This window comes from Vidua macroura, chromosome 1 (genome assembly GCF_024509145.1).
Source record: "Vidua macroura isolate BioBank_ID:100142 chromosome 1, ASM2450914v1, whole genome shotgun sequence".
NCBI classification, from domain to species: domain Eukaryota; kingdom Metazoa; phylum Chordata; class Aves; order Passeriformes; family Viduidae; genus Vidua; species Vidua macroura.
Window position 1 is genome coordinate 89,266,146 of NC_071571.1, and position 26,455 is coordinate 89,292,600.

Here is a 26,455-nt window from a genome sequence, read left to right on the forward strand (position 1 = left end):
AACAGGAAGTAACATCAGTGAGAAAATAAGAAAATTTTATTTTGCCTTTATTGATTTTGTATCTGTTGATACACTACTTAATGCTTCTTCTCAAATAATAAATTTAATGCTGCAGCACATCTAAAAGCTTCAAAGTAGTAATTTCCATATTAGCAGGTCTCTCCTTCAGAGATGTAAGAAATGGCATTGTAGGATCTGAGGAGGAGAATGCCAGTTAACAATTTGCCAGTAGATGTCTCTGCTAAACACACCGAAGGGAAAACACTCAGTTTGAAACTTCAGTGAAATGCAAGTGGAATTTTGCATACTTCAGCTGAAGAGCAGGGTAGAACCAACTAGGTCACTAGTCCTTTCTGAAGACTACTTTTACATAGTCACAATAAAAAAGGCATTTACTTAAAACTCAGTGACTCCCAACTTATTTAAATATTGAATTTCTCTCCTGATATTTTCTTGCTGAGTAAGGAGACTCAAGAAAGGCTAAGCTCATATGTTAACATTCTTGACAGAAATGATGAGTGTAGAGTCTTCTGGAAAAATATTTTTATCATTTAAATCTTAACTTTGTGAAAACAAGCAGTCCTTCCTACTTCCAACAGAGAACTTCTTTATTAAATATTTTTGCCTCAATCTAAACAAACCATTATATGGAAAAATAAATTTTAGGTTTAGGCTGAAATAGTGCAATGCATGGTAGAATAATTATGTCCCTGATGGAAAACATTCAGAGGTTCTCATACTTTCTTTACATCTATATGTTATTTGGCAATGGTCTTATTTGCAAAAGCAGAGTTTCTAAGCAAAGAAGCAAAGAAACTAAGATTAGTTTCTCATAATTGGCACTTGCCGCTAACATACAGCATGATTTTCTGATTAATAATGAAAAAAAAAAAAGATCTCAAAAGGCACAGATCAGCTGGAAAAGCATCTGCTTAAAATACACACACATAATTAGGAGAGGACGTCAAACAGACTTGATTACATATTTCATGGGTATGTGTCAAAGAGTGTAAAGCATTTGACTTAACCCCAGGGTGACTTCAAGAGGATTTACTCTGTCTACTGTTTGTGATTAGCACCATATAATCTGGATCTGCTGAACAAGTGGAGTTTTACATGATATGCAAATTTCATTTCGCTTTAATTTAGCCCCTTTAGATTTAGCATAAAATCTCTGTGGTGCATGAAGAGCTGAAACAGCTGGATCCAGTTAGCTGGGAAATTAAAAATGTACTAAATGAAATAAGGTAATCCTTGCCATGGTAGCCAGCACACACTAGAGTGGGACCCTGAGATCTCTGAGTGATGGCTGAAGAGAGCACCTGTACCGTTTCCACAAACACCAAAACACTGATCCTTCTCTAGTCCCAGTGTGTTCTAGTTTTTCATAAAACTGAATTATTTCACCACCATGTCAAGGTTCATTTTTCAGGTGTGTGCTAGTGAGAAAATAGTTCACCTTATCAGTAAAGGAAATTAGTATCCACTAGGTAACATTTTATTTCCTTGTTAGTATATCAAGATGTAGGAAAAAATAATTAGTAATACATCACCCTGTTTAAAATGAAATGGAATTAATTTATTTGTAATTTTATTTGCCATTTCCCTTCCAGATTTTAGTTGGAAATATACGGAGACAATTCTTGAATATTTCATATGTATGTTTTAAGAACACAGCTGAACAAGGCTTTTTTTTTTCTGCATTTCAAAAGGGTATTCTAAGAGTAACAAGGTCCCTCACCTAATCTATCACTTGAGGCATCAAAAAGTCTTTGGAAGATCTGCACCCAAGTCTAAAAGCTGTCACTTCTGTTCTCCTTTGAAAAAGATGGTTTCATAGGACTTTATCTCTTAGCAGTGATAATGACAACTTTGTAATGAAAATGACAAGTCCTTCAGGTCCTAACTGTATCTGACGCAGAAAATTATATTGGGAAAAAGTTATTACAGACAGAAAGTGCTTCTTATCCAAGATATCCCTTGGCCATATGTAGGCAATGCTGCATCATTGCACTGCAATGAGTAGATCTGTTTCATTACACTTGACTGCTGCTAATATTCCTATGGCTTTTATTGAAGACTTGGTCTTATTGTCTCTCAATGGGGGGTACAGCAATTTCTCCTGCTTTATTTCCTGGAAGTGATGGATTTCACCATGCTACCTTAGGCAGAACTGGGAACAGATTTTGTATCTATGGTATAATCCAAACTTGCCTTCCAAACACATTGTATATGCTTGGCTGTACTTCCAGGCAGTTGCACAAGACTGCCTCACCTCCTTGCTCATTTTGTAATACCACCTCTGTAATTGTTTTAATTTCATCCATAGCCATTAGTACATGTGCGCTCACTTAAGCCTGTTCTTCCTAATAAATTAACCACAGTCCCAACAAGGGCTTTCTTTCCTCCTAATCTGCTATAACCAGTCATTTGAAAATGAAAACCACCACAGACTTCTGAAATGAGCTGTACGTATACATTCTTTATATAAGACATCTCTTTTTACCATAACAGGCACATTTGCACCCCGGAGACAGAATTTTTTTTTTGCCTTTGCAGGATAGTTTGCTGTCAGACTGTAAGCCTTTCCCCCTCAGAGAAAGCAACATCTACCTGAATAAACCTGGATGTGAAGCATGAAATATATGTTGGAAAACAGAAATCACTCCTAGAGTAATGGACAGATAAAGGTTTCACAAATAGAAAACCTCCCTTCACGCTCCTCAGGGTTCTTCCAGAACATTTCCTGTTATGATTTACTGGTTTATTTCAGCCACAGGAAATGTAGAACCTGCCCTGCTCAAAAGAAGCTGCAGATCTAAGGGAAGCAAAAAAAAAAATCCCAAAACACTATTCCCACCTTAACTAATCTGGTAGTTCAGCTTTCTAGTCCCAAATGGATCATTAGCAGGAAAGTTATATAAAATTAAAGAAATGCCCTATACCACACTAAGCTAATCATCTAAGCACCTTTATTAGACAAAGAAAAGAGCTGATATTGCTGGCTTTAACTCCTCTCATTCTAAATTTAAAAAAAATCAGAGGAATCGAGCTGTTGAAGTCACTGTCTGTTCCACGGATTTCAGTGGGAATCAAAATGGTAGCTCAGGCATCAGTGTTTTCAGCAAGATAAGGTAAATGCCATCCAGAAGTTAAATGCAGATCTGAAAACATAACTGGTTACCTAACTCCCTGCTCCCCTTAAGATTTAATAAATGTCAAGTAAATTTTGTGACCAAGGAAAGGAACTCAAATATCCCAATTCCTCACCTATCTCCCAAGCCATTATATTAGACTTTTCATGGGCCCATTGACTTAAATGGAAACATTCAGCAGTGTCCACACAGATGAAACACAAGTGAAAGTCCTCAGAGTGAAACACAATCTCATGTTGCAAATCTAAAAGGGAACAAGTGCTGATAATTCTTCTATAGAGGTTCTGACTCATCAGTAGGCCATGGCTTAGTTTTTTCTTAGAGCAACCATCTGATGTAAGGCAGGAAAACCACCTTTCTTATATAGTCCCTCATGTAGAAAGAAAGATACACACACTTGCAAAGTATTTAGACTGTACAATTGGTATTCACATTAGTGAACCCCCAAATCCATTAAAACTATGAATGAAAGCAGCACTAAGGATAAAAGCAGTAAAATACACAAGCAAAGTGGTCTAACTTTTAGATGTGACCAGACAAGAGTAGGATGAAGCCACAAACCCTACACAAAAAAAAAAAATCCCAGTAATCCCTGATAATCTTAGGAGAACATTGTTTTTTTTCTGGCCCCTAAACTGGATGTCTTATAAAACCTTAGGTGTTTTAACACAACACACTTGAGAACCTGTGCAGTACCATTAAATAAAGGCTGCCAAACATCCCATCACTAACTGCAACCAGTCCTTGATGGAGAAGAGCAAAACAAAACAAAAGTTCCAAAGACCAAGTTAAAAAACTAAGTTACCATCACCATTTAACATCCTGCACTACATTTTGCTTTGGCTATTTTGTGGTACTTTGGCTTTTATGAAAGCCAAAATAACCTTTACTCTGTAACAACCAATCGAGCATCTAGTGAATTAGAAACAACTTTCAATTCATCATTCTTAGGAGACTTAGTCTGCATTTTAAAATTTCTTCCCATACACATTATATTTTCTTCTGAAGTGAATGAATGTTTCCTGAATAGACATTATTATGAAAGTAAACCTTATAACAATAAGACACAAATGATGTGCCTTGGTTTCATTTTTAAAGCAGATGAAAATTTACTAATAAAAACACATACCATAAACCCTAAGTTTAAAAATCATATAGATGTAAGACCTCTGGGAATGGTTTAAATACATATGCACATCACTATGCAATTCTGGCAGGAAATACACCTTGTTCTAAATAGAAGTTGAGACAGATCAAGGATGTATGCGGAAGATATCAGTCAGAAACTGATCTGTAGTTTCACAACACTAACACCAAAACTCTGAGTTACTTTCCATTAGCAATTTTCTTCCCTATCTTCAATAATTACACCAGAATAATCCAGCTACAGCACATCCCCAAAGAACTTCAGCAGTGCTTTTATTACACATTAGGACACGATTAATAACAACAACACTTTGTTTATTTTGCTTGTTTCTACTCTAGGCTACTTCCAACCCAGAATGAGAATCACTGTTTGTGTTTGGGGAGTGCAAAGCAAATGCTCCAGTAGCTGTAGCAAAGTGAGATTCGAAAGTGATTCACATTTGACAGTCCATTTTGCCACTGAAAACTCTGACAGTTGAAGTGGAAGAAATATGCATAAAGAGGCTTAAAACAAATCTGCAGTTGCTCTGGATTACGAAGTGCTTCTACAGCATGCAACGGCTTTGTTGTATACACTGAAGTGCTAATAAACTCTGTTCAAAAGGAACACTGTGCCTTTGACAGATAGTAAATAACCTGCAAAACTCCTTGTTGATGATATTCTGGGGAGAAAAGGATGGTCAGAGGAAATGGCAGCTGCAAATCCCTGAATCTCTTGTTGCATCAGTTGTGCCAGGAACATTCAATGCCTATACAAATTGAAGAGCAGGGCCCCCAAAACCTTTGTCTCACAGCCAGCACAGAAGAGCCAAGAGACCTAATAGGGCTGAGCCACTCTTCACATCAGCTTTGAAAAGTTGACACATAAAAATGCATTTTATGATGGAAAAAACCCAAACATGACCATAGCCGGGCTACATTCTACTATCGCCTTTGAATGGCTTTTTAAATTTCCCTTCTGTATGATTAAATTCTAATTAATAAAAACACATCACATGGAAATTTTTCTACTTATGCACATACATGTAAGCATAATTACAAAAGTTTTAGCATGAACATGTTGAAAGATCCTTCTTATCTGGAACAAAAGCTTAATTCATCTTTGGTCATGGATAATGGTCTAGGACCAGCCCAACTTTGCAGAAAATTCTTGGATCATGTGGTGATTAAAATCCTTTACAGAATTCAATTTTTTCTTCCACTATGGATTTCTCCAGTCTCTTATATCTGTAAAGAGGCAGTGCTGGTGCTTCCGCTTTTCTATGTGGCACTCCAGAATTTGACTAGAGACTACTAAAGTACCTAGACTACACCAGCAGTGCTCAAGTCTTAAAATTACAATTAAAATTACAATTTAAAATTTGTCAAAACCATTTTTATTTATTTTTTTATTTTTATTTTATTTTTAAATTTAATTATTTGATTTTATTATTTATTTTTGTTTTTATTTAATTTTTCAATTTTCTCCTCCATATAGGTTTCTTCTTGTTTGCTCTTTCAGTCTATGTTTTCCCATCTTTCTACATTTTAGCACTGTGGGAAAAAAGTTTTAAAATTTTTAAAATATAAATATTCCTAAATTTTTTGTTTTCATTCTTTGTGAAAGAATTCTAAGTATGGAAATTTGAGCCAGTTCATATTTTTGACAACTGAAAGATCTCAACACACTATTTTTTCATACCTCTCTTCTACCATGTTAGATAGATACTATCTATCTAAATGATACCCACTTTATTCAGATTCAGGGCTGAGTGTTCCCCTCAGTCCAGTATTAAGAGATTTTTCAATTGTTTAGCTAAAATAGGTACCAATAACAGGCTAAGATGGATGAGAAATGCAATAGAGGAAGTGCTATCATAAAATCTCACTTTCATGGCAGGCAATGCTCCTACACATTAAACCAAAGCCCTCTTTACAAGTGAATGTGTTTTTTTAAGTTGCACATTTTTGAGAAGCATTCTGTACTACAAGAACATATACTAAAGCTTGGTTACTGATCCCTGGTCTCCATGTTGAGCAACATAAAATAAAACATCCTTACTTGCTGGGCTTAGTCAGATTATTGATGTGGATGAAAACTGTTATTGATTTCCACATGAACAGGACCGGAAGCATCTAACAGAATACTCCTCACAGAAGCCTTGCACTGGGAGGAAGAAGAAACCAGAATCCTTCAGACAAACCATGACAATAAACCTCCACAGACACTAGCTGAAATTACACTAAGCTGAAAAGTTCATAGCCAATGTCTCTCTGGACTCAGGCATCTTTTACATCATGATGCACTTTACGACTTTATATAGGAAATCGAAGAGTGCACTGGAGAAGGAAGGTTCAGACATTACGCATTAAGTAATACACATACCTGATCAAGAAACCCATTTCAGGAACATCCTTTGTTAACCTGGCATATTCCACATGTGGAAACACGCCATGGTACATCTGCACAGCCCTGTGGTGCAAGCTTCCCTGGTGTCATCTTCCCTTTTCAGGAGAGTCCCTGACCCATGGCAGCAAACACAGTGAGGCTGTGCTTTTGGGGTGCTGAGCCAGACAAGCAGCAGTCTGTCCTGGAGGGATTGTGCCTTCTCACGGCACATGAGTATCACCCTTCACATACAGGTTCTGGCTGGAAGATCAGTTGGAAGTTTTTTTTGGGACTTCAGCATTAGCTCCATGTCAAGGACTTCAAAGGTTGACTCAAACAGTGTGAGTCACTCAGCTACTTTCTAGCATTACTTTCCCATTGAATCTTTGTGAGTGTGAGGCAGATGAGAAGTGCTCCGTGTACTCAAGTCTGGCATATCCAGAACCAGTCTGGACCATTTTTTTTCTTTCAAACCAGGCCAGAATAATCCACTAGGGAGCATGTGAATAAGCCAGTTACACTGGTAAGTCTCATCTTCACAATGATGAACATAGATAGCAAAACCAGAAAAGAAAATTAAGCTAGAGCCATAAGAAATATGATCAGATTTGGAACTGCAGTCTTCAGTATTAGAGTTATATTAACTGACCTGTGAGCTTTTCCAGAACATCAAATCCATGCTTCAGAGCAATGATATCAAGAAAAGAGACTGTACCATCTTCAAACCTAAAGAATGGAATAAATGAGCGCAGTAAATAAAACATGCAGCTATGGTACCAATTTTAAATCTATTTTAACAGTTACTATTTTTATATTCAGTGAACCTAACTTGTGGAATGGGAACTCTTCCCTTAGTGATTCATCTCCCAGTCTTCTAGCGTCCTGTGACAGAAAAATATGTTCTTCAAAGCAATAGAGGTTCACATAAACAGTTGCACATAGAAAGGTATCATTTTCCCCTACACAGAGTAACTGCGTCCTAACCTACACTGAAGAAACGGTTAACAGTTATGTGTCATGAGCTAATGTCACAAAGTCCTAAGTTACTTTCTGAGAATTTAGGGAATAAGTGAGAAGACAGGTGGAGACTTGTGTCCATCCCCCCACCCCCCAATGTAATTACATAGTTGAGTTAGAAGGCTCCAGTAATCTGGTGCAAAGAGGAATCAGACAAAGAGATCACTAAAAAATCTCCCTCTGTGTGCTTCTCCTAGAAATTAATTTTTAACTGACCTGCAACAAGAGCATTATACAAGGATTGGGGGAGGGGTGCATCCCCTACCATAATATTTTAAAAGAAACACCAAAGAGAAGCAAAACCATTGTATTTTATGAACTACTGCAGCCATTCCCACAGTCCAAGAGGAGAAAGTGAAACTCCAAGGTGAGAATGTACTCAGGAACTGATGCACAAAAGTATTCAAGAGAGCAGAAGGGACATCAGGGAAGCATCAAAATGTTTCATTTAGGCTTTGTGTGCACCACAGTCCACAAGAAATTCTAAGGAGAAATCATTCATTTTGCTTCACCACAAAGAAGAATGGAGAATAATGCAACTGATGAAGTCAGAACTGTACAGAACTCAACACTTTGCAAAGCCGAACCCGGGGTCACAGCGCGTCTCTCAGGAAGGAGCTATGCCCAAAACTGTAACAGTTAATGCTGGAAATGAACCCACCCCAAATCTCATGGTTCAAGTTTAAAATTAAACTTCAACCGTGAGGATGAGACCTCCAGAGGGACCTGGTGTTCCTTGGATCTTTCTCAGAAAGATCAGATGATATCTACATTGAAGAATTAGTGGACAAGGTGGAACATAAGACACACATTCTTGGGCAAAAATACTTTGAATACACATTTTAGACTAGAAAATAGGGAATTACATTTTTTTCTCCTGGATGCATATTTTTTCCTAATGCATGTTAAAAGCTTTTGGTGTCACAATTAAGTATGTCTTGTGAAAAGGCTCAAAGTTTAAAAATTACATATATCAAATGCTTTTTCTTTAATAAAATAAACATCAATAGAATAACATAATAACTCTCATTTCTATAATAACTTTTCCTACTTTCTATTTTATTTTTTGATAGTTATCAAATATTTTCAACACTGCAGGTGGCATCATCAGCTGAAGAACATACTAACCTTCCAAAAATCTTTGGTAAAAGTCCACACAAAAGAAAAATGCAACAGTATTGTGTATATATGATAATATGTTAAGCTGCAATGAAAGAAGATAGAGGCAGAAAATAATTATAAAACAAACCACATGATAAGAGAAAAGTGGTGCACTGCTACAAAGATGAATGGTCCAAAAGAGACCACTTATGTTCACATATTTTAATATAGCATAGGCCAAAGAATCCATCCCAAGAATTCCTGAATCTTCCCTACTAATTATTAATAATTGATCTTGAATTTTAGAGGAAAAATCTTGCTGGTTGTCAGTGATGAAATGCAAAATGGCCATTTGTGATTTGAAAGAGACTTAACACCAGGAATATTTTCACAGACCTGTGGACCAGTATCTGAGGGAAGCATTACTCTATCAAAAAAGCCATGAAAAATGTGGGAGGATGAGGAAGAAAAGATAAGGCAGAGGCTAACAGTTGTTTCAGAATTGAGTACAGAAACCTTTTGCACTGGTTGCAGAAAAGGTCACAGGGGTCCCACATGTCTGCCAAGGAGAGATTACAGAGAGGATCCGTGAGGACGAACTGACCTGCTCTGCTCAGTTACTCACAGTGGCCAGCAAAGCAAACACTGCGAACTGGACCAGAGCAGAGACACTGGCACTGAGCCCATCAAGGAGACTGCACAATCCCAAACAATTTTATCACTATGATAATGATAAAAGCACTTGAAAGGGCAAGAAAGGTGCCAGCCTAGATTGTCAAAGACATCTGAATCCTATCCATAGCAAAAGGGAGGCCATTATATTTCTGTTTATCAGATTTGATTACTAACTAAGCAGACAACAGCAATGCAACACAATAGGAGATATACATGGACCATGTCACTCTTCTAAGATTGTAAATATTTTTATGAAAATAGTTCAGAGCTTATGAATCTTCACTCAAATTAAAAAAAAAAAATGCAACTAAACAGAGTTGTGGGTTTTTGGTCAAACCTTATGCTCCAGAACAGGCCAATTGTGGCATGATATGCATCCTGCATTTAGTCTTTCTGTATTAAAAAAAAAAAAATTACCTCCTGGGAGCTCCATAGCAAGAACCAGAAGCCACAAAAGAAATGAAAATAATGCCAAAAATATCTACTCAAAGATATGGACAAGTCTCTCCCTCTACAATTTAGACATGGGCTATTTTGCAACATTCCTCTCTTCTATTTTGTTTGTTCATATGGCCCCCTCTATTCCTACATTACCAGCTTTCCTGTTCTGATTAACAAAGCACAAATATGTTGTTATTCCTGTAATATATATATTTGCACTACTTCCAGTGCACTTGACTCTCATATATCCTTCAGATTTAGTGAATACCTGGTGTTCAATTTCATGTTAAAATTTTCAGGAATAATGCATCAATTCTGATATTTAGCGCATTAAGCCTTAAGTGCTATAGCAATAGTACCACGGCAAAACATGATGCTATGAAGGGCAGCTATTTCCTTCTTGGGACAAAAAGAGCCCTCCCTCAGAATATTTAACCATATTTAAGATTGAGAGGAAACATGCTCCTTGAATTGCAAAACATTGGCCTCAATGGCTATTTTTCTGTTTGGTGCAATTGATGCACTGAGTGTTTCCCCACTCAGTGGCAGTTGCAGTATTGGAATAATCAGTTCAGGATGAAGTTCATTTGAATGCTGGTCTAGAAGCCACTTCCTGAAGTAATCAAGATTTTGCAGCTGATGATGTATAAAGGATACTTACAAAGGCTAATACTGAGGAATACCAACCCAAGGAACAAGAAGCTTACCTCTCTTATCTAGTTCTTATTATAATTGATCTCACTTAATCATGTCTGGGATGAGCTCAGTTGCTTAGCTGATTGTGTTTGTGAAGCGCTAATAGCATTTCACATCCAATTGCTATCTGACAAACTGACTAAGCAACTCATGGCATAACAAAGAACACAGAAGCATGTCTAATATCTGTCCAGGAGTTATGAAGCTGATGAGCTGCTCTCCCTTTCTAAGTCACACAAAAACTCTGCTTTTAGAAGCAAAAATCTTTGAGTCACAAGAGAAAAGTATTGCTTTACAGTGAGCAGTCCTGCCTTTAGGATCTTCCTAGGGACGGAGATGGGCTAGTCTTTGAATCTTTATTCAACTGGTTCTTATGACACTTCTCTGTTACACTTCTGCATATAAATGATATTTTCTAAAGTCACCATCACACACTTCAGGACAACTGAAACATAGAAGGAAACTGTGACATCTTGGGCAGCTTCAATTCATCCTGCCCTTAGACAGGTCACCTTTACACAGAAATATGATGACAAGAATACTGGCCTGGACAGATGTGATTTGAAATAAAGTGCTGAAGGGCTAAAAAAACCCCTTCGTGTTTGAAAATAGGAGTTAGAGGAAATTTGGTGAAAAGCAAAAATATTACCCTGGAATTGGACAGCACTGATTTAAGTCAAAACTTCAGAAATTTCCTCAAGACCAATCAACCAATGATGAGGTGGTGAAATACCTTTCATAACATAAGCTGTTCTGAATAGAAAAAGTATACAAGGGATGCCTTTCAGGGGTTTTGGGTGGAAGCATCTGCTGCTAGATTGGGAATGCTAACTTGTTTAGCAGGCAGATGAGGGATTGAGTTGTTTGATGGGTTTTTTTTTGGTTTTGGGTTTTTTGTTCAATTCATTTGTGCAGATAAAGCAAATTCAGATGCACAGAAATTCTATCTGTGCACAGAATCACAGATTCATAGCATTCTATGAATAGTTACAGGGAATCCCATGTTAGAGGGAACCTCAAGAATCATCTGGTGCAATCTTTCTTTGCAAAAACATGATCTAGACAAGATGGCACATCTTGTGCAGCTAAATCTTAAAAGTGTGCAGTGCTAGGGAATCCACCACTTCCCTGAGCAGATTATTCCAATGCCTGATTGTTTTCATTGGGAATGTCCAGTCAGAATCTCCTCAGGAGTAACTCATTAACCCCCATATTTCCCATGTGACTCCTTGAACAAAAAGGAGTTTCCATCTTCTTTGTAGCCACACTTTAAATACTGGAATATGGTGATAAGGTTTCCTTTCTAAAATCTAAACCACTTCTCTTACTAGTCACTTTCAGCATGCTCAGCAAGATCCCAAACTCCACAATATTGTGATCACAAAACAATTGCTAACCAAGATATAAATGAAAGCTGTTTTACTTGGTTTGCGTGCAGCAAATCAAGCAGCGCCTCTTTCCTGGCAGGCACAGCTAACACATGTATAAGGAAGTGGTTCTTCACACATTTCCAAAACTTGAGAAATGATATGTTAGCTATTGTTTGTACTTCAATAAATGTTTAGGGTGTTAAATTCACCCATAAGAACAGGGTTCTTGGTGATTTGAAGCTTGCTTAGGTGACCCAAATATTGCTTTGTTGGCCTTACTGCCTTGGTTTGGAGGTCAATAGCAGATGCCTCCTGTAAGATCCTCCTTGGAGATTACACCTGTGATCTCAGAGGCATTAGATAAGGCTTCTATAATCACTGTACTTGACTTCTGTCCATTCAAGGCTCTCTTTAACTTAGAGTGAGACTCCTCCTCCTCTTCTTCCCTGCCTGTCTTTATGAAAGAGTCTTTAACCTATTACAACCCTCTGCTCACGCCAGATGTCCCACCATGTTTAAGTTATTCCTACAATATCATAACTTTCTGACTGGGCACTGAGTTCCAGCTCCTCCTGTCTGTTTCCCAGGCTGCATGCACTGATATGTATACACTTGGTAGTTGGGTGTTCTAGTTCTCACCTTGGGAGGCAGCTAAGGAACATTTCCATATGTGCAGTTCCTATCCAGAGCACAGGCCAGAGCACTGAAACTTTGATAAAAATCCCCTCACAAGGTCAAAAAGAATCCTGCTCATTTGAGAGCATTGCTGAGTCAATGCAAAGTGCAACGAAGGAGCACAGGGGGAACATCACTGTCAGCCAGCTGCCACTCTCCCTTACACAGGGGTAATGACTCCATTTAGGTCAAATGAACAGAAGTCATTGCCAAATTTCTAAAGCAGGTAAAAGAGAAACCAAACCACAGAGAATGCATATTTCTTGAATAAGCTGCTTTTTTTTTTTTTTTAATTTTTATTTTTCTTTTTTTTTTTAAACATTCCTCAAGAGTGGAGCTGCCCTTTGAAGTGAGATGCTACATGAGTTCCTTTCATCTTTTCAATTCATTTATTTTCATCTAATTAAAAAATACAACAATACAGAGAGATTCTTGGTATGCATTTAAAAGTAGTTCATTCAGACGCTATTTTTCAGCTCCTAGAGATAATCCATATCATCACCACATGAAACATCTGTCCTGGCAAATTCAATTTTTACAATTTATATATTTTCATATTTATTCTAAAGCAACATTTTCTGGAATTACAACAGCACCAAGGGTATACAGCATGAAGCTCATGGCTGTAGGAACAGACTGTTTTCAGTTATATTCATGTGCTTAGGTTAGTAATTGCCATCTCTGATATTAGCAGGGGAACAGATTTTAATTGGTCTCACTGCTTTCCAACATCAAAACCCAACATTTGCAGAAGGACCGATATTTGTTTTGCTTTTCTTTGATTCAAAATACATCATTACTAGGCTACAAAACCTTTAGAGCCCTGCTCTGCTCTATAGAACTTTTATCAACTCCTCCCGAGACAAAGTTCTCAGGTACTTTTCCAGGGTATTTGTGTGTCTCCAGAGGACAGGATTTGCTTTGCCTGGTTTTGTCTCCCACAGGTGATACTCTTAATTTTTAGCAATTTGGTGGATGACCGTATTAGTCACTTTCTTAACTAGGGGAAATCCTGGTCACATTAACACCAAGAGCTGAACTTTAAGGCAGCATCTCCCAAGACCAAGCACGTGTCTGTGGGCTTTTTGATCCTCTACTAGTAAAATCTTTGGAACGTGATATGTTCCACAGACAACTAACCTCAGGTACACACTCCATTTTGACTAAATATCTTTGTTTCACACAGTGAATGCCATTGAAGCAAGTAAATAAAATTAGGAGGTAGCCTCTTGTTACCGACACATATGCTACCATTAAACCATTCTTTCATAATTATCTAACATTTGTGTAATTGTCTGCACAGGAGCATACTACAGAAAGCCAAGAATTTAAATGGTAGGAGGGCAGTAATAAATGTTAGACCTCTGAATAATACACCTATCTCACCAGTTCAGCAACTCCTTTTTACCTCTGTTCATGGCACATTACACAATCATGAACAGTGATTTTTTTTCTCATACAATGAAAGGAGATCCAGTGCCCTAAAACCAGCCAATTGTGGAGGAGAAAATTGAATTAATAAATCAATCCATTTTTATTTTTCAAATGTCTCTGTGCATCTCTCCCTTATGCACAATTTGATAAACTCCTAGCTGGTAACTTTTCTCACTATATATATGTAGAAAAATCTTCCCCATTTGCACTGAAAAGATTAGCAATCCTTAAGCCTGTTATTCAAATTGGCCTGAGCAACACACTGTGATTTTGTAGATTATCAACTCCTCAGAGCTCTGAAACAATGGATAAATTATATCTCAGGGATAACATACTCCCCCCCGCCAACCCCTACAAGGACCCTCCAAAGTAAAGTAATGACAAAACTACTTTCTTTTTCCCCTACTAGAAATCATTGGTCACAAAACAACCAACACACTGCACATCACAAGCCAAAAGTTCCCTTCCAAATTCATAAAATAGGCCAATATATTTTCATTGCATTACTTTGGCAGAGAGGGAGAAACAAAAATAATCTTTCTCTTTTAAATTGGATACAAAGAGATATTTCCTTGAGGTATATTAAATTTAAGTCTTTAGGAACATGAGGCCTGCTAGTTAACTACCCTCAAAGAATAATATGTTCAACTATCAGCTTGTTAGCTAGCAATTTATACTCATTCATCTTGACTTGTAACTTATTAATGTCAACAAGAACCCCATTAAGGTGCAATTCAGTGTGAGCAGGCGTATTGCAAATGATTTCTGTATCTGTCTGAGTATTTAACATTTGATATGCATTATACTCCCATAATTATATATCAATAATCCAAATGTTCACACCTCTGCTTCCCATGGGAAAGTAATATCCACACATAACCCCAAGTAATAGTTAAAGTGAGCAATTTGTAAAGTGTATTTGCATAAACTGTTCACTGATCAGCTATGAGTAATGAATCATTAATAAAAATTCAAAGCTCTTTCTTTGATTATCTCCTTAAGAGGAAGGAAAGGATGAAATACATTCTGGAAGTAAATTTTTCATAGGCAATAATCTGACCAGCTGTAATAATTTTTCAGTATAAACAGATTTGTTTATTTCCTGAAGATTGAGATGTAATCTTCCGTCCTTAAACAGGTACATTTGGGATAAAGAATAACTTTGTAATTAACTGCTAAAGATTTAAATTGAAGTATCAGTTAAAAATTGGAGACAAAAAGGGATCTACTTGAACATTAATTCAGCCTTAAACACCTACACCTAAAAATATCACTGTCTAATCGAGCGTGCCAGTGAGGCAGGCCCAGAGCAATGACCTCGGAAAAGGTTAGCAGTAACTTATCCTCAGATAATGGAGAAAAATCCCTATGAGTGCTTTCCAGTGGGTGGTCTCCATTCTACACAAAGGTCTGTGCCTTGAAGAAGGGGTTGCTGCAATGCATGAACTTTATTTCCACTACAGATAAAAGTGAGTTCAGCAAGACCTCAGAGCATTTTATTTCCTCAGTTGGGGGGTGTGTTACTAATTACTTATCAGTAATAGGTATGAGTGGGTGTGTGAAAAGACTTCTCTGATGTCATCCAAAAAGCTTCTTTCTTTAGCAAAAAAATTCTTTCCAGAGGTAATTTTCACAGACATATGTATACCCAAGATGACGAGAATGCATTCAGAGCTGTGAATTAGGACCATCACGTTAAACCACTCTGTGTTGAGCCACCATTTGGGAAAGATGTGCTCTTCTTGCATGGCAACCCAAAAACTAACTTAAAGAATTTCAAATGCTGCTACCGTCTGTAAGACAGAGGCCCAATGTATGCTCATGAATGTGAGGGATCTGGACAGGCCAATTGTACAAGATTTAACAGAGTGAAGAACTGAGTCCTGTGCTTGGGTCACAACAAATCCAGGCAGCACTACAGGCTGAGGGCAGAGTGGCTGGAAAGTTGCCCAGTGGGACAGGGTGGGAGCAGGGATTGTTTAGCCTGGAGAAAAGGAGGTTTTGGGGAACCTGACTGCTCTTTACAGCTTATTTGAAAGGAGGGTGTGGCCAGGTGGAGGTCAGTCTCTTCTCCCAAGTAACAAACAATAGGACAAGAGGAAACAGCCTCTAGTTGCACAATGGGAAGTTTTGATTGGATATTAGGAAAAATCTCTTCACTGAATGGGTTATCAAGCTTTGGCACAGGCTGCTCAGGGAAGCAGCGGAGTCACCATCCCTGGTATTTAAAAACTGTCAAGATGTGGCATGGAGTGACATGGTTCAGTGGTGGACTTGGAGGTGCTGGACTAACTCAGATACGAGCAGGAAATAATTTTCATTTTTATAAACTGGAATGAGTGTTAAGTGGATTTCAGAAGCTTTGATGAATGTGCTGAATATTTCATAGGTGTCAGCAAAAATATAATGTTATCAGTGTTTTTGTCTTTTACTTCTGATGTGAACATGCATGTATGTGAAATTATTGTAGTTGGTGGCATACACCAGCTACAAGTACTAACAAGTGAGCACTAATCAGCTAAATTCAGTTTAATGTATGATATATGTAGAAACAACACTGTATCCAGAAAGGCTGGCAGCTTGACAGAACTGGCATTATTAAATTACTGCTATGAAACAGCTTAGGTTCAGAATAAGGTCTTATTAGCTAGTTTGCATTTTGAGACCTTTGTGGTAACAGTAAAATCATCAAAGAAGAATGGGACAAGACAAATACAAGGAAGACTTTAGCTAATAAAACATTCTAAGGTATATGAGTAGCCTTTTTATGCCTAGGGGATACAATCAACTAAGACTTTCACAAGGAAATACCCTTACGGCTTCTGCACCTCTTTTATGCTTGAAAAAAATTTAAAATTGTATTTAAATTGTAAAGCTAGTTTTCCACCTTGGGACTATAATATGCAGATTTCTTCCAATGCTTTTTTATTTTTCAGCGTTGTTATGAGGCTTGCTAATACCTCATGCTACCTTGTGAGGTCAACAGTGATGAAGACTGGGAAGTTGAAGAAGTAAGCAACTTTGCTTTCCAAGGACCAACTCTAACTGATTTTCCAAGCATGGACTGGGTATTGGGAGCTACCAATTTCCAGAAAATTGAATTCACAGCAGCAATACTGAATTAGCAAGTAGTCCTAATTTCTCACTTTGAAGTAGTTTGCAGCTTATACTGCAGAAAGCCAAGAACCCTTTCCATGCAACTGCCTCTCCTCTTCAACAGGAGTGCAGTGATGGAGACCCCAGGAATTTCATGTCCTCATATAATCAAAGCTGTCCTGGACCTGGACTGATAAGGTCAGCAACTGCAGGGAGTTCTGGAAATCCTAATCAGAAGAAAGGATCATCTGAACTAACAATTCCTTCAAGAAGTCAAGAAAATTCTGGCATGCTACCAGGCATTGCTGATGCTTGAAGTAGGGAGCCCAGGGAGATGACTCCTCTCCCTGACTTTGACAGAAAAAAGCATGAGTCATGCAGCTGAGGAAACAACAGGGTAAAGGAACAGCAGAGGGTTAGGAGTGTGTGCATCAACAGAAAAATAAAAACCTTAATATTCATAGAAGCATTTGTTATGTAAGCAATATCATCCCAGCTATCACCCAAATAGAAAACAGGATTATGAGTGGGTAAAAAAAGCAGAGATGTTTATATGCTAAGACAAAGTACATGGGCAACAAAATGGAGGAATTAGAGACACTCTAGGACACTACTTTACAAGTATGTGGTAGAAAAACAATCACAAACAGAAATCATGCTAAAGAAAACACACATAAATATAGGAGAGACAGTGATGAAGAAAACTGAAATGTTTTGAATTGAAATGCCTTTGGTGAGATGTTCAAAACAAGAAGAACTAGTTGCTAGGATTTTGCTATAAGCTATCTAGCTATGTATGAAAAAAAAAGTTTTGGGGTCCAACACATACTTTTCTATCACTCTCACAGAAATAAAATAACTTTAGTTTTTCTTCAAGCAAAACCAAGATAACAAACCCAAACAAAACCTTTTACAAATAAAATAATTATGGCTTTTACAAACAGTTATACAATACAGAATAGGCAACTGATTGAAAACCTGGTCAGAGGAATTACAAGTTTACATGTCACAGATGGATAAATAACCTCAAATGAGATTTTGAATGTGACTGGGATAAAATGAGACATTAATGAAGCTACTTGGTCAGGAAAACTGAACTGAAATCATCAAATACTTAGATAAAGAGGAGACTTAAAATTACTTGAAGTTGAGGTTAAAAAATATATGGATCCCAAAAGTATGAAAGAAATAAAGAAAATGAACTTTTAGAGAAAGCCTCCAGTAATAACCTGCACTTAAAAAAAAAAAAAAACCTCCTATGAGAAATGTTAGTACTTCTTATTAATGATTACATGAAATCAGAAGAAGTGCTGCTCAGGTAAGGAAGCTACTGCTGGAAAAACAGAAAGAACAGGGATAAAGTGAGAATTCCCGGGAGCCAATCCTGACAAAACAAATCTAACTATACAGGGAACTATTCTTTATATACAAACAATGGAAAATATTAAGGATATATAATCACATATCAATATAAAAAAAAAAAAAGAATATAAATAAAAAGTATTATGATTGTTATTCAAGAAGCAAAGAGCTGGTGGAAAAGTCTGAAAACTACCTGAGTACTTGACTCCGATTTTAACTGATGAAAAACAGGTCTGGAGAGGGCGACTCATGGCTGAAAGTGTGTGGAAAGTATCAAAACTGAAGTTATTGCAACTGGTGTGGAAACTCATTTCAAAGCTTTTAATGTAGTTGAACACAGGCAGACAGATGAACTATGTCCCAGAATTGTAAGAAATTGTAAGATAAATAACACAGGCCAGTAAGCAAATTTTTCAAACCAAGAATGGAAACCAGAAAACACAGTATTTCTCCTGAAGAAAGGGAAACAAGAGCTATCCAGGGAAGAACACATCTGTTAGCTTGAACTCAGTGTTATGTACATTCTGAAAACAAGTTCTGAATGAAAGCACAATTCAATGAGTAAATAAAAGCATGCTCAAATGTATCATGGATTGTGCCAATGGAAAATCAATCCCAGAGAGGCTGCCATTTAAAAAGCACATTATTTTTTTAGGCAAAGAAAATGAAGAACTAATTTATCTGGATTTCAGTAAAATATTACCTCTAGTGTCATATGACAAACTATAGAACAAAGAATATTAGATGAGTGTAACAGTTGTGCTGAAAGGAGTACTATTATGCTTGGAAAAGGTTTTCCATTTAATTCCTTGAGCACTGGCTTTGGGACAAGATTCTCTTTTAGTAGTCTCAGTCATGATCCTGGCATATAAGGTAGGAATGTGAAGATAAAATGGGCCACTGAAGTGACAGTCTCCAGACTCAGTGCTGGAGATGGGGCTGTATAAAGTGTGCAGTAGGAAACAGATAATGTTGAAAACCCTACAAACAGAAATGAGATTAAATGTATATTATGCTATAATGTATGATAAGTACATCATCATGCATAAGCCCTATTATGCACTTAGGGATTACTGACATTAACTTCTGCCATGAACTGGAGGACTGCCATCCAAAATATTAGATTTACCAGTCTATCAGATCAGCTATTAGCCATCAGGATGACAAACAGGAAAACATGCTAGGACTTACAGATAGAAAAATAAGAACACCATTAATGGAGGTTTGATAAGATTTTCTGTGCAGGCTGTATATGATGAACAGATAAAAGGAAAGCGCATCTTAGAAAGTGTTTGGTTCATTTAGTAAGGAAATCCAAATCTATGTACAACTGCTTGGTAGATCTAAAGATGGAAAAGGTGGGTAATAACCAGGAAGGAAAAACAGCTACAGGACAAAATGCAGATAAATGACCAAACTGACCACAAAGTAGTATAGACTGCAAATTGAAACATCCAAGACATGAGATTACAGAACCATTTCCCAACATCCCAACATAAGAGGCAGGAACAAACCAAAGCCAACATATCCTCCTTTCCCTGTCCAAAAGGTATCCCTCTCATTCTGCACACAAGCTCAGTATAAAGAGGGGATTATATAGTGTGGGTGTCTTTGACCACAAATAGGTTGATTACATGACCCACAAAGTTTTTTGCCCCCCTCCAAGAATCAAAAAAAAAAGAAAATGTCAAAATAGCAACTCACTTTCTGAAACTGAATATAAAAATAACACAAATGCACAAGTTTGTTACTTTGGGAACCCCTGAAAATCCTGGAGTCATCCCTCTTGATGATTTTCCTGTGACCAAGTCAGTTCCATTTGAAATGAAATTAGGGTGACACCATCTTGCTCAACATCAGTTGTGTAAGAGACTACTGAGACAAGAGCAAAAGAAATGCACGTACTGACAGGGCTTCTTTTCTTATAAATTTGTGTGCAGATTCCACCAGTATGGTGTATTGACTAGTTCCCTATGCTACCATAAAGAGGGTCTCTGGTGATGGTGGTGAGGAATAAATAGATCATTTTATTTAGATTGATCATCACAGAAGTAAAAGGTGATCTTGACAGCTGTATGATTTTATAAGATGACGTTAACACAGTAAACATGGGAATACCCACCTCCATTAATGTTTCTTTTTCACTTAAGAGTACAGGAAATTTCTCTGCTTCAATCATACTAGACACAAAAGAATCATCAAGAAAGAAAAATTGTACAGTGACATTGTAATACAAATCACTAATTTCAAAAACTCAGCATGCACCAATACAGCAAGTCATAGATTCCCTCTTATGAATAGAAGCACTTTCAAAATTGAGCTCTCATTGGTCTATAATTCTTCTGGACAAAAATATATTAAGTTTTTGTAAATGCTATAGACAGTGTTGTGGTAAGTATAAGAGAAAATTTTTGCATGCAAGTTTCACCAAATTGCACTTACCACCAGAGAAAAATAGGTATGTTTTCTGTAACAATACCAATGGAAAAAAAAATCCTCTCATAGTTCGTTTACAACCAAAGACTAAGTAGGGCTGAAATGAACCTACTTCCTCTTCCACTAGTTTGATTTTTCAGGCAGAACATATATATATTTCAGGGACATGCAGCCAGGTAAGTGATGCTTGTAAAATAATAGGCAGTGAAGATATTTGGTGTGAGTAGAAATATGCAATAGGAGAACCAGGGGACATTGCTCCAAATAGAGTATGTATAGTTGACAAAATGTACATCTCTTCAGACTTGCTAACCACTGGAAATGGTAGAAAGCAGGAAGTTTTGTATGCAGGGAATTCATAATATACAGAGGAAGGTATAATCACACTTCAAAGTAAGCTTAGTACTACACAAGTAATAAAGTACTTTCCTAAAACAGAGTCTTAAGAAGATAGCAAAGAGAGCAAAAATTCATTATTGAGCTGCCATGAGCTCTGACTGGGCCAATAGGGTGCTGTGGTGGTGCACCACAGCACAATGGGAAGCAGCACAAAACATTGCTGCCCTCAGCTTGGCTTTCAGACTCCCAGATTGCCCAGTACAAAGGAAAAGAGTTTTCACAGATAGGAAAAGAGTTTTCAGCAGAATGGGAGCTCCCCAAAGGCAGAAAGTTCTGCAGTGGAAAATAAATGTGAATTTGGAGAGAAAAGGTACATAGAAATGCCATTCAAAAATACAATATACATTTTTTAGGAAAATACAGGAAAATTAATAGTATGAAGGCTGAAATACCACCCAGACAGTATGTTCGGTGATCAGAAGGATCCCTGATTTAAAATTTAGTTCAACACTAGTCTTCTATGTAAGACAGTAGAAATCTGGAATGTCATATGTCACCTTAAAATGACATAACCAGTAGGTCTCTGAAAAGTTTTGCCTTCAAAATGATTATTCACATAATGAATTCCAAATGTATTTCAGATTTTTAATCTCTTAATATATGTAGAAAACCCCATATAAAAACCTAATAAGACTGTCAGCCCATTCAGTATTTTGATATATCAGCTATGCCTTCAGAAGACTTCTCGTCTTCACCCTCCCTTCCCCGTGTATGTTAATGTTTGCTTTACTGGTTATAATTACTGAAAAAAATCCAGTTGAGATTAGATTTCAGTTATAATTAATGATGAATGTGTCAAAGTATTATGATGTTGTTTATCACACTGCTTGCAATGTAATTTAGTGCAATAATACTAAGGCTTGCTATGTGACAGTTATTTAGCATTTAAGTCTTCTTAAGATGCTCTGCAGAGTACCCTGAATGTTAACTATGGAAAGATTATTTTATACAAAAGCAGCTTCAGGCAAAATGTAGCGACAACTAGCTAAAGCCCAGCAAAAGCTCTTAAATCTTATGTCATCTACGAGCTGAAACATAATAATTAAATAATCTAGACATGTTGTAAAGCTAATGAGAAATCCAAAGGATAAAATTAAAAATTGACATTAATAGGGCAGCTTAACCATATGAGGGAATAAACAGTCTTTGTTCTTTCTGGTACAATTTCTGAAGAAATATCTTTCTTTTCAATGTGTACATACACACAAAAGATTGAAACCTCAGATCCTGGGAGGGAAAAAAAAATAATAACTTTGGATGCCATAGACGGACAGCTCAGGGTATTTTAAGGTAAGTCTTAGCTGTCCTAGGTTGTTGTGGTTTTTTTTTTTTTTTTGTTGGCTTGTTTTTGTTGTTGTTTTTTTTTTTTTTTTTTCCTCTTTATACCCACTAAATTAATTTTCTTTTCACCTCAGACATGGTCCTAAGAATTTTCTACTGTCAGGGGGTCTCCATTGTGTATTTACTTGAATACTTGTGAATCCTGCCACTGGCCTGGGGCCTTTTTCTGCAATGAATGTGCACATTTGCTCTGAGAAGCTGTGTCCCAGCACAGCACAGAGCTGCTGTACATGACCTCTGATTGAAAAGGAAAGCAGTAGTTTTACATGTATTGACTGTGATGACCTTAGACAAAGGTAATTAACTGCTACATGTTTTTACCAGGAAAATATCAGGCATGGTAGGAAACAAGAATATGTTAATCATTTTTGTAGTTAGCATAGCTAAAATAAAAAAGTTTCAACATTCAGTCAAAATCTAGATGCAAGGTCTAGTTTAAGTAAACCTGTACACGTACATAGAAAATCAGTTCACTTGGAGATATTGTTTTCAAGTTGCAGCATGCTGAAAACATATATAAAGTTCAAACTTTTCAACAGGATTTATTTATTTTGTTGTGGTTTCTCACTGTGCCATACAGTATTCTGTGCACATATGACAATGCATATAAAATTTACTAACATGTTCTAATCTCATCCTCCTAAACCCAAACACACTTAAGGGACACAATTATAGGCTCTGATTAAAAAGCACAGTTGTCCACAAATTCTTCTGAAAACAAACCTAATGCTAAACGTGCTACCATTCTTGTAGAAAGAAATCTAAATTGTCATTGCTTTAGCATAAATGACATAAATGACATAAATGAATAAATACTAATATCTTGCTGACATATGCGAACTGCAAAAAGTCTAAAATTTCTTTTCACTTGTAGCCTATAAAAATAACTGTGTTTTCATAGCAATCATATTCTCTAGTTTTTATGGTATCTAGCAAACTAGTGCTCTTTAGGCTATTTTCTGCCTAATACTTTATATTTTGGGGGGAAGAGATATATCTGATAATACACTATTAAGAACGTTATACCTAATGCAATTTTGCATTTGCTAATGTTTCTAAAGCTATGTTTGTTATTGGAATTCAGCTCTGCAGACATGAAGTTTAATACAACTTGACTAATGTATTTGTTCAATTAACCAACATAGCATCTATTAAAATTCTGGTGTTCAAACTCTCCAGAGCCAGTTCAAAGACTCCTTTGAGAAAACCAGAATAAATTAGAGAGATAAGTGGAAGATTTTTGAGAGGTACAACGTTTGATATAGTCACATTCATCATCAAAACAAAACTTGGGAAATTTTAAGCTATGCAAAAAGAATCAGCATTTTTTACCACCTTCTGCTACCATAATAACAAATACCAATGATGGAACTGAAGATAACGCTGACTACCCATAGAGATGGATATTGATTAGCAAGAGAGATCCTGGTAAAATTCCACTCTCAAGAAGCACTTGGCCACAGGCCTGGAGAGTCTGGCAACTAATTTTACGTTGAACCTCAGAGCTTTTGAATTGTTCTAATGACACTCCTGCTAGAAGCAGCAAGTTCTATGGACAAATTTATCATGGACTGTAATCAGAATTTGTGACTCCTTTTCCCCTTACTTCCTCCCTCTCCACGCGGGTAGATGTCACCAAGAAGAGTGTGCACATAGATTGAGAAAGAGCACCATGCTGCCTTTTTCTGCTTTAAACACCCATGTCCACAGAGAGAGAAGGTGCCTGGGGAATTTTCTGGAGACACTGGCAGAGACACATATTGCTGGCTGCCACGATGGGATGTTCTCATGGAATACTGGTGCCTATATCTAAGTTCACTGTCCTTCAGAATTTGCACTACCCCTTGGTTGAACAGGTGCCATCTGCTGTGCTGCCTTTACTTGCACTTTTTCCTCCAAATGATTGAAGCTATACTTTAATTTTAAAAAGTAACATTAAAAATTAAGGTTTTCATTAAAGTTATGGGAGCCATCTTCATGTCCCTGCTTTGGGCAGATACATGGCACTTAGTTCAGTTTCCAACCAAGTCATCCATTGATGTGAAGAAATTGTGAGTTGAGTAATTTCAGATTTCTTTCCTATACACCCGTGAGATGTAAGTCATCAATGTTTATCCTAATTACAATAAATTAGATACTTTCCAAACAATTGCTCACCTGCTCAGGAACACATTCAACCATTCAGTTGCTCCACCTACCTCACACCACTCTGCACGGTGGGTCAGCTCTGTGCTAACCACTGTGAGCAGGTTATAAATTAATACCTTGTGTCCTTCCACAGACATCTTTCCCATAAACAGATGCTAATGAAATACAAGCAATGTACATTAACCTAAATGCTACTGTAAGTTTATCTTCATTTTCATTTTCCTCAGCCACAATTTAAAACCAAATCTTACTGAAGCTTTGACTGACCTTTTTGCATACACATGCCAAAAATAAATACTACTCTCCTGCTTTACAAAAGTGAACTGGAGCTTAAGCAGCAGACAAGAGCTGCAGTTTCAAATTTGAGATACTAAAATGGGAACTGCATTTGGGTTCTGTTTTCAAATGCTGGGAGTAGCTACTGTTCTGCCAACTGATCAATGCTGGATTTCAGAGTTTAACAAAGGCATTAGTGTTAAACACATTAAACACATAACAGCTTGGGGAAAATAAAATCTGTGTCCACTTTCAAAATCTATGTTAACCAGCAAGTATACATATCCTAAATTACAACAAAAAATGTATGGAAATTGAAAAATAGAGATGAGCATATACATAAATCAATTCTAACAATTTCCTTTAGTCACAAAATGATAAAACCATAAAGGTTGGAAAAAACCTCTAAGATCATCATGTCCAACTGCTAACCCAGCACTGCCATGTTCACCACATCCACATGCCTCCAAGTGTCACATCCACATGCCTTTTAAACACTAGCAGGGTTGGTGATCCACCACTTCCCCTGGACAGCCCATCTCAATGCCTGGCCAACATTTCAGTGAAGAAATTTTTCCCAATTATTAATCTAAACCTCCCCTGGAGCAACTTGAGGCCATTTCCTCTCATCCTGTTACTTGTTACCTGGGAGAAAGAGACTGAATCATAGGCTATTACTCCTTTAAGGAGTCACAGTACACTGGCAGACTGCAGACTGAATAATGAAGAGCAAGCAATCAGTATTGTGTACATCTAAGACACAAAGCTGCACAGAGCGACTGTCTAAAAACAGAATGTCATCTGGAAAAGGACAAAAATTCCCTAAAGTGAGTAAATGAAAATATTTAGTCTCAGAGCCTCTGAAAAGCACAAATTAACAGGACTGCTTAACATACGCAAGGAATGTTTAAAGTATCGAGGGACTATTTGAAGGCAACATGAAGAAGATACTAAATAAATGCATTATAAAAAACAATAGCACCATGCAGACTCTGCTGTATGTAGTCTCTTTTGTCAGCAAAACTGTACCATTTGAGAGGCATGTGACCAGGTAACATGGTCTTGCTAATATAATTTGAGTACTTTGAGTCAGAAGCAGCAGCAGCGGAGGACCACAGAGCATTTCTTGACGTAAAATGAAGAATTAAATAATCCTCTTTTTTCTAGTTGCTTCTTCTCTTTTTCTTTTCAGAAATGAATCCTTCCAAAGCAAGACAGTGTAGGTGCAGTTCTTGTGAACAGCAGGTATGTACATACTTGCTCTTAGCAAACAAAGCAAGCTGGCACATCTTAGCTGTTCTACCTCCTCAGGTGTCTTG

General features: G+C 37.1%; 1 protein-coding gene across 1 annotated transcript in view; it reads right to left on the reverse strand.

Moving 5' to 3' along the window:
* Nucleotides 1–26,455, reverse strand: part of MOCOS (molybdenum cofactor sulfurase) — a 212,421-nt gene that overhangs the window by 80,503 nt on the left and 105,463 nt on the right. Inside the window, exon 5 of the mRNA XM_053993714.1 lies at nt 7,319–7,395. Within this exon, the coding sequence (XP_053849689.1) occupies nt 7,319–7,395 (77 nt within the window). The remainder of the gene's footprint in view (nt 1–7,318; nt 7,396–26,455) is intronic.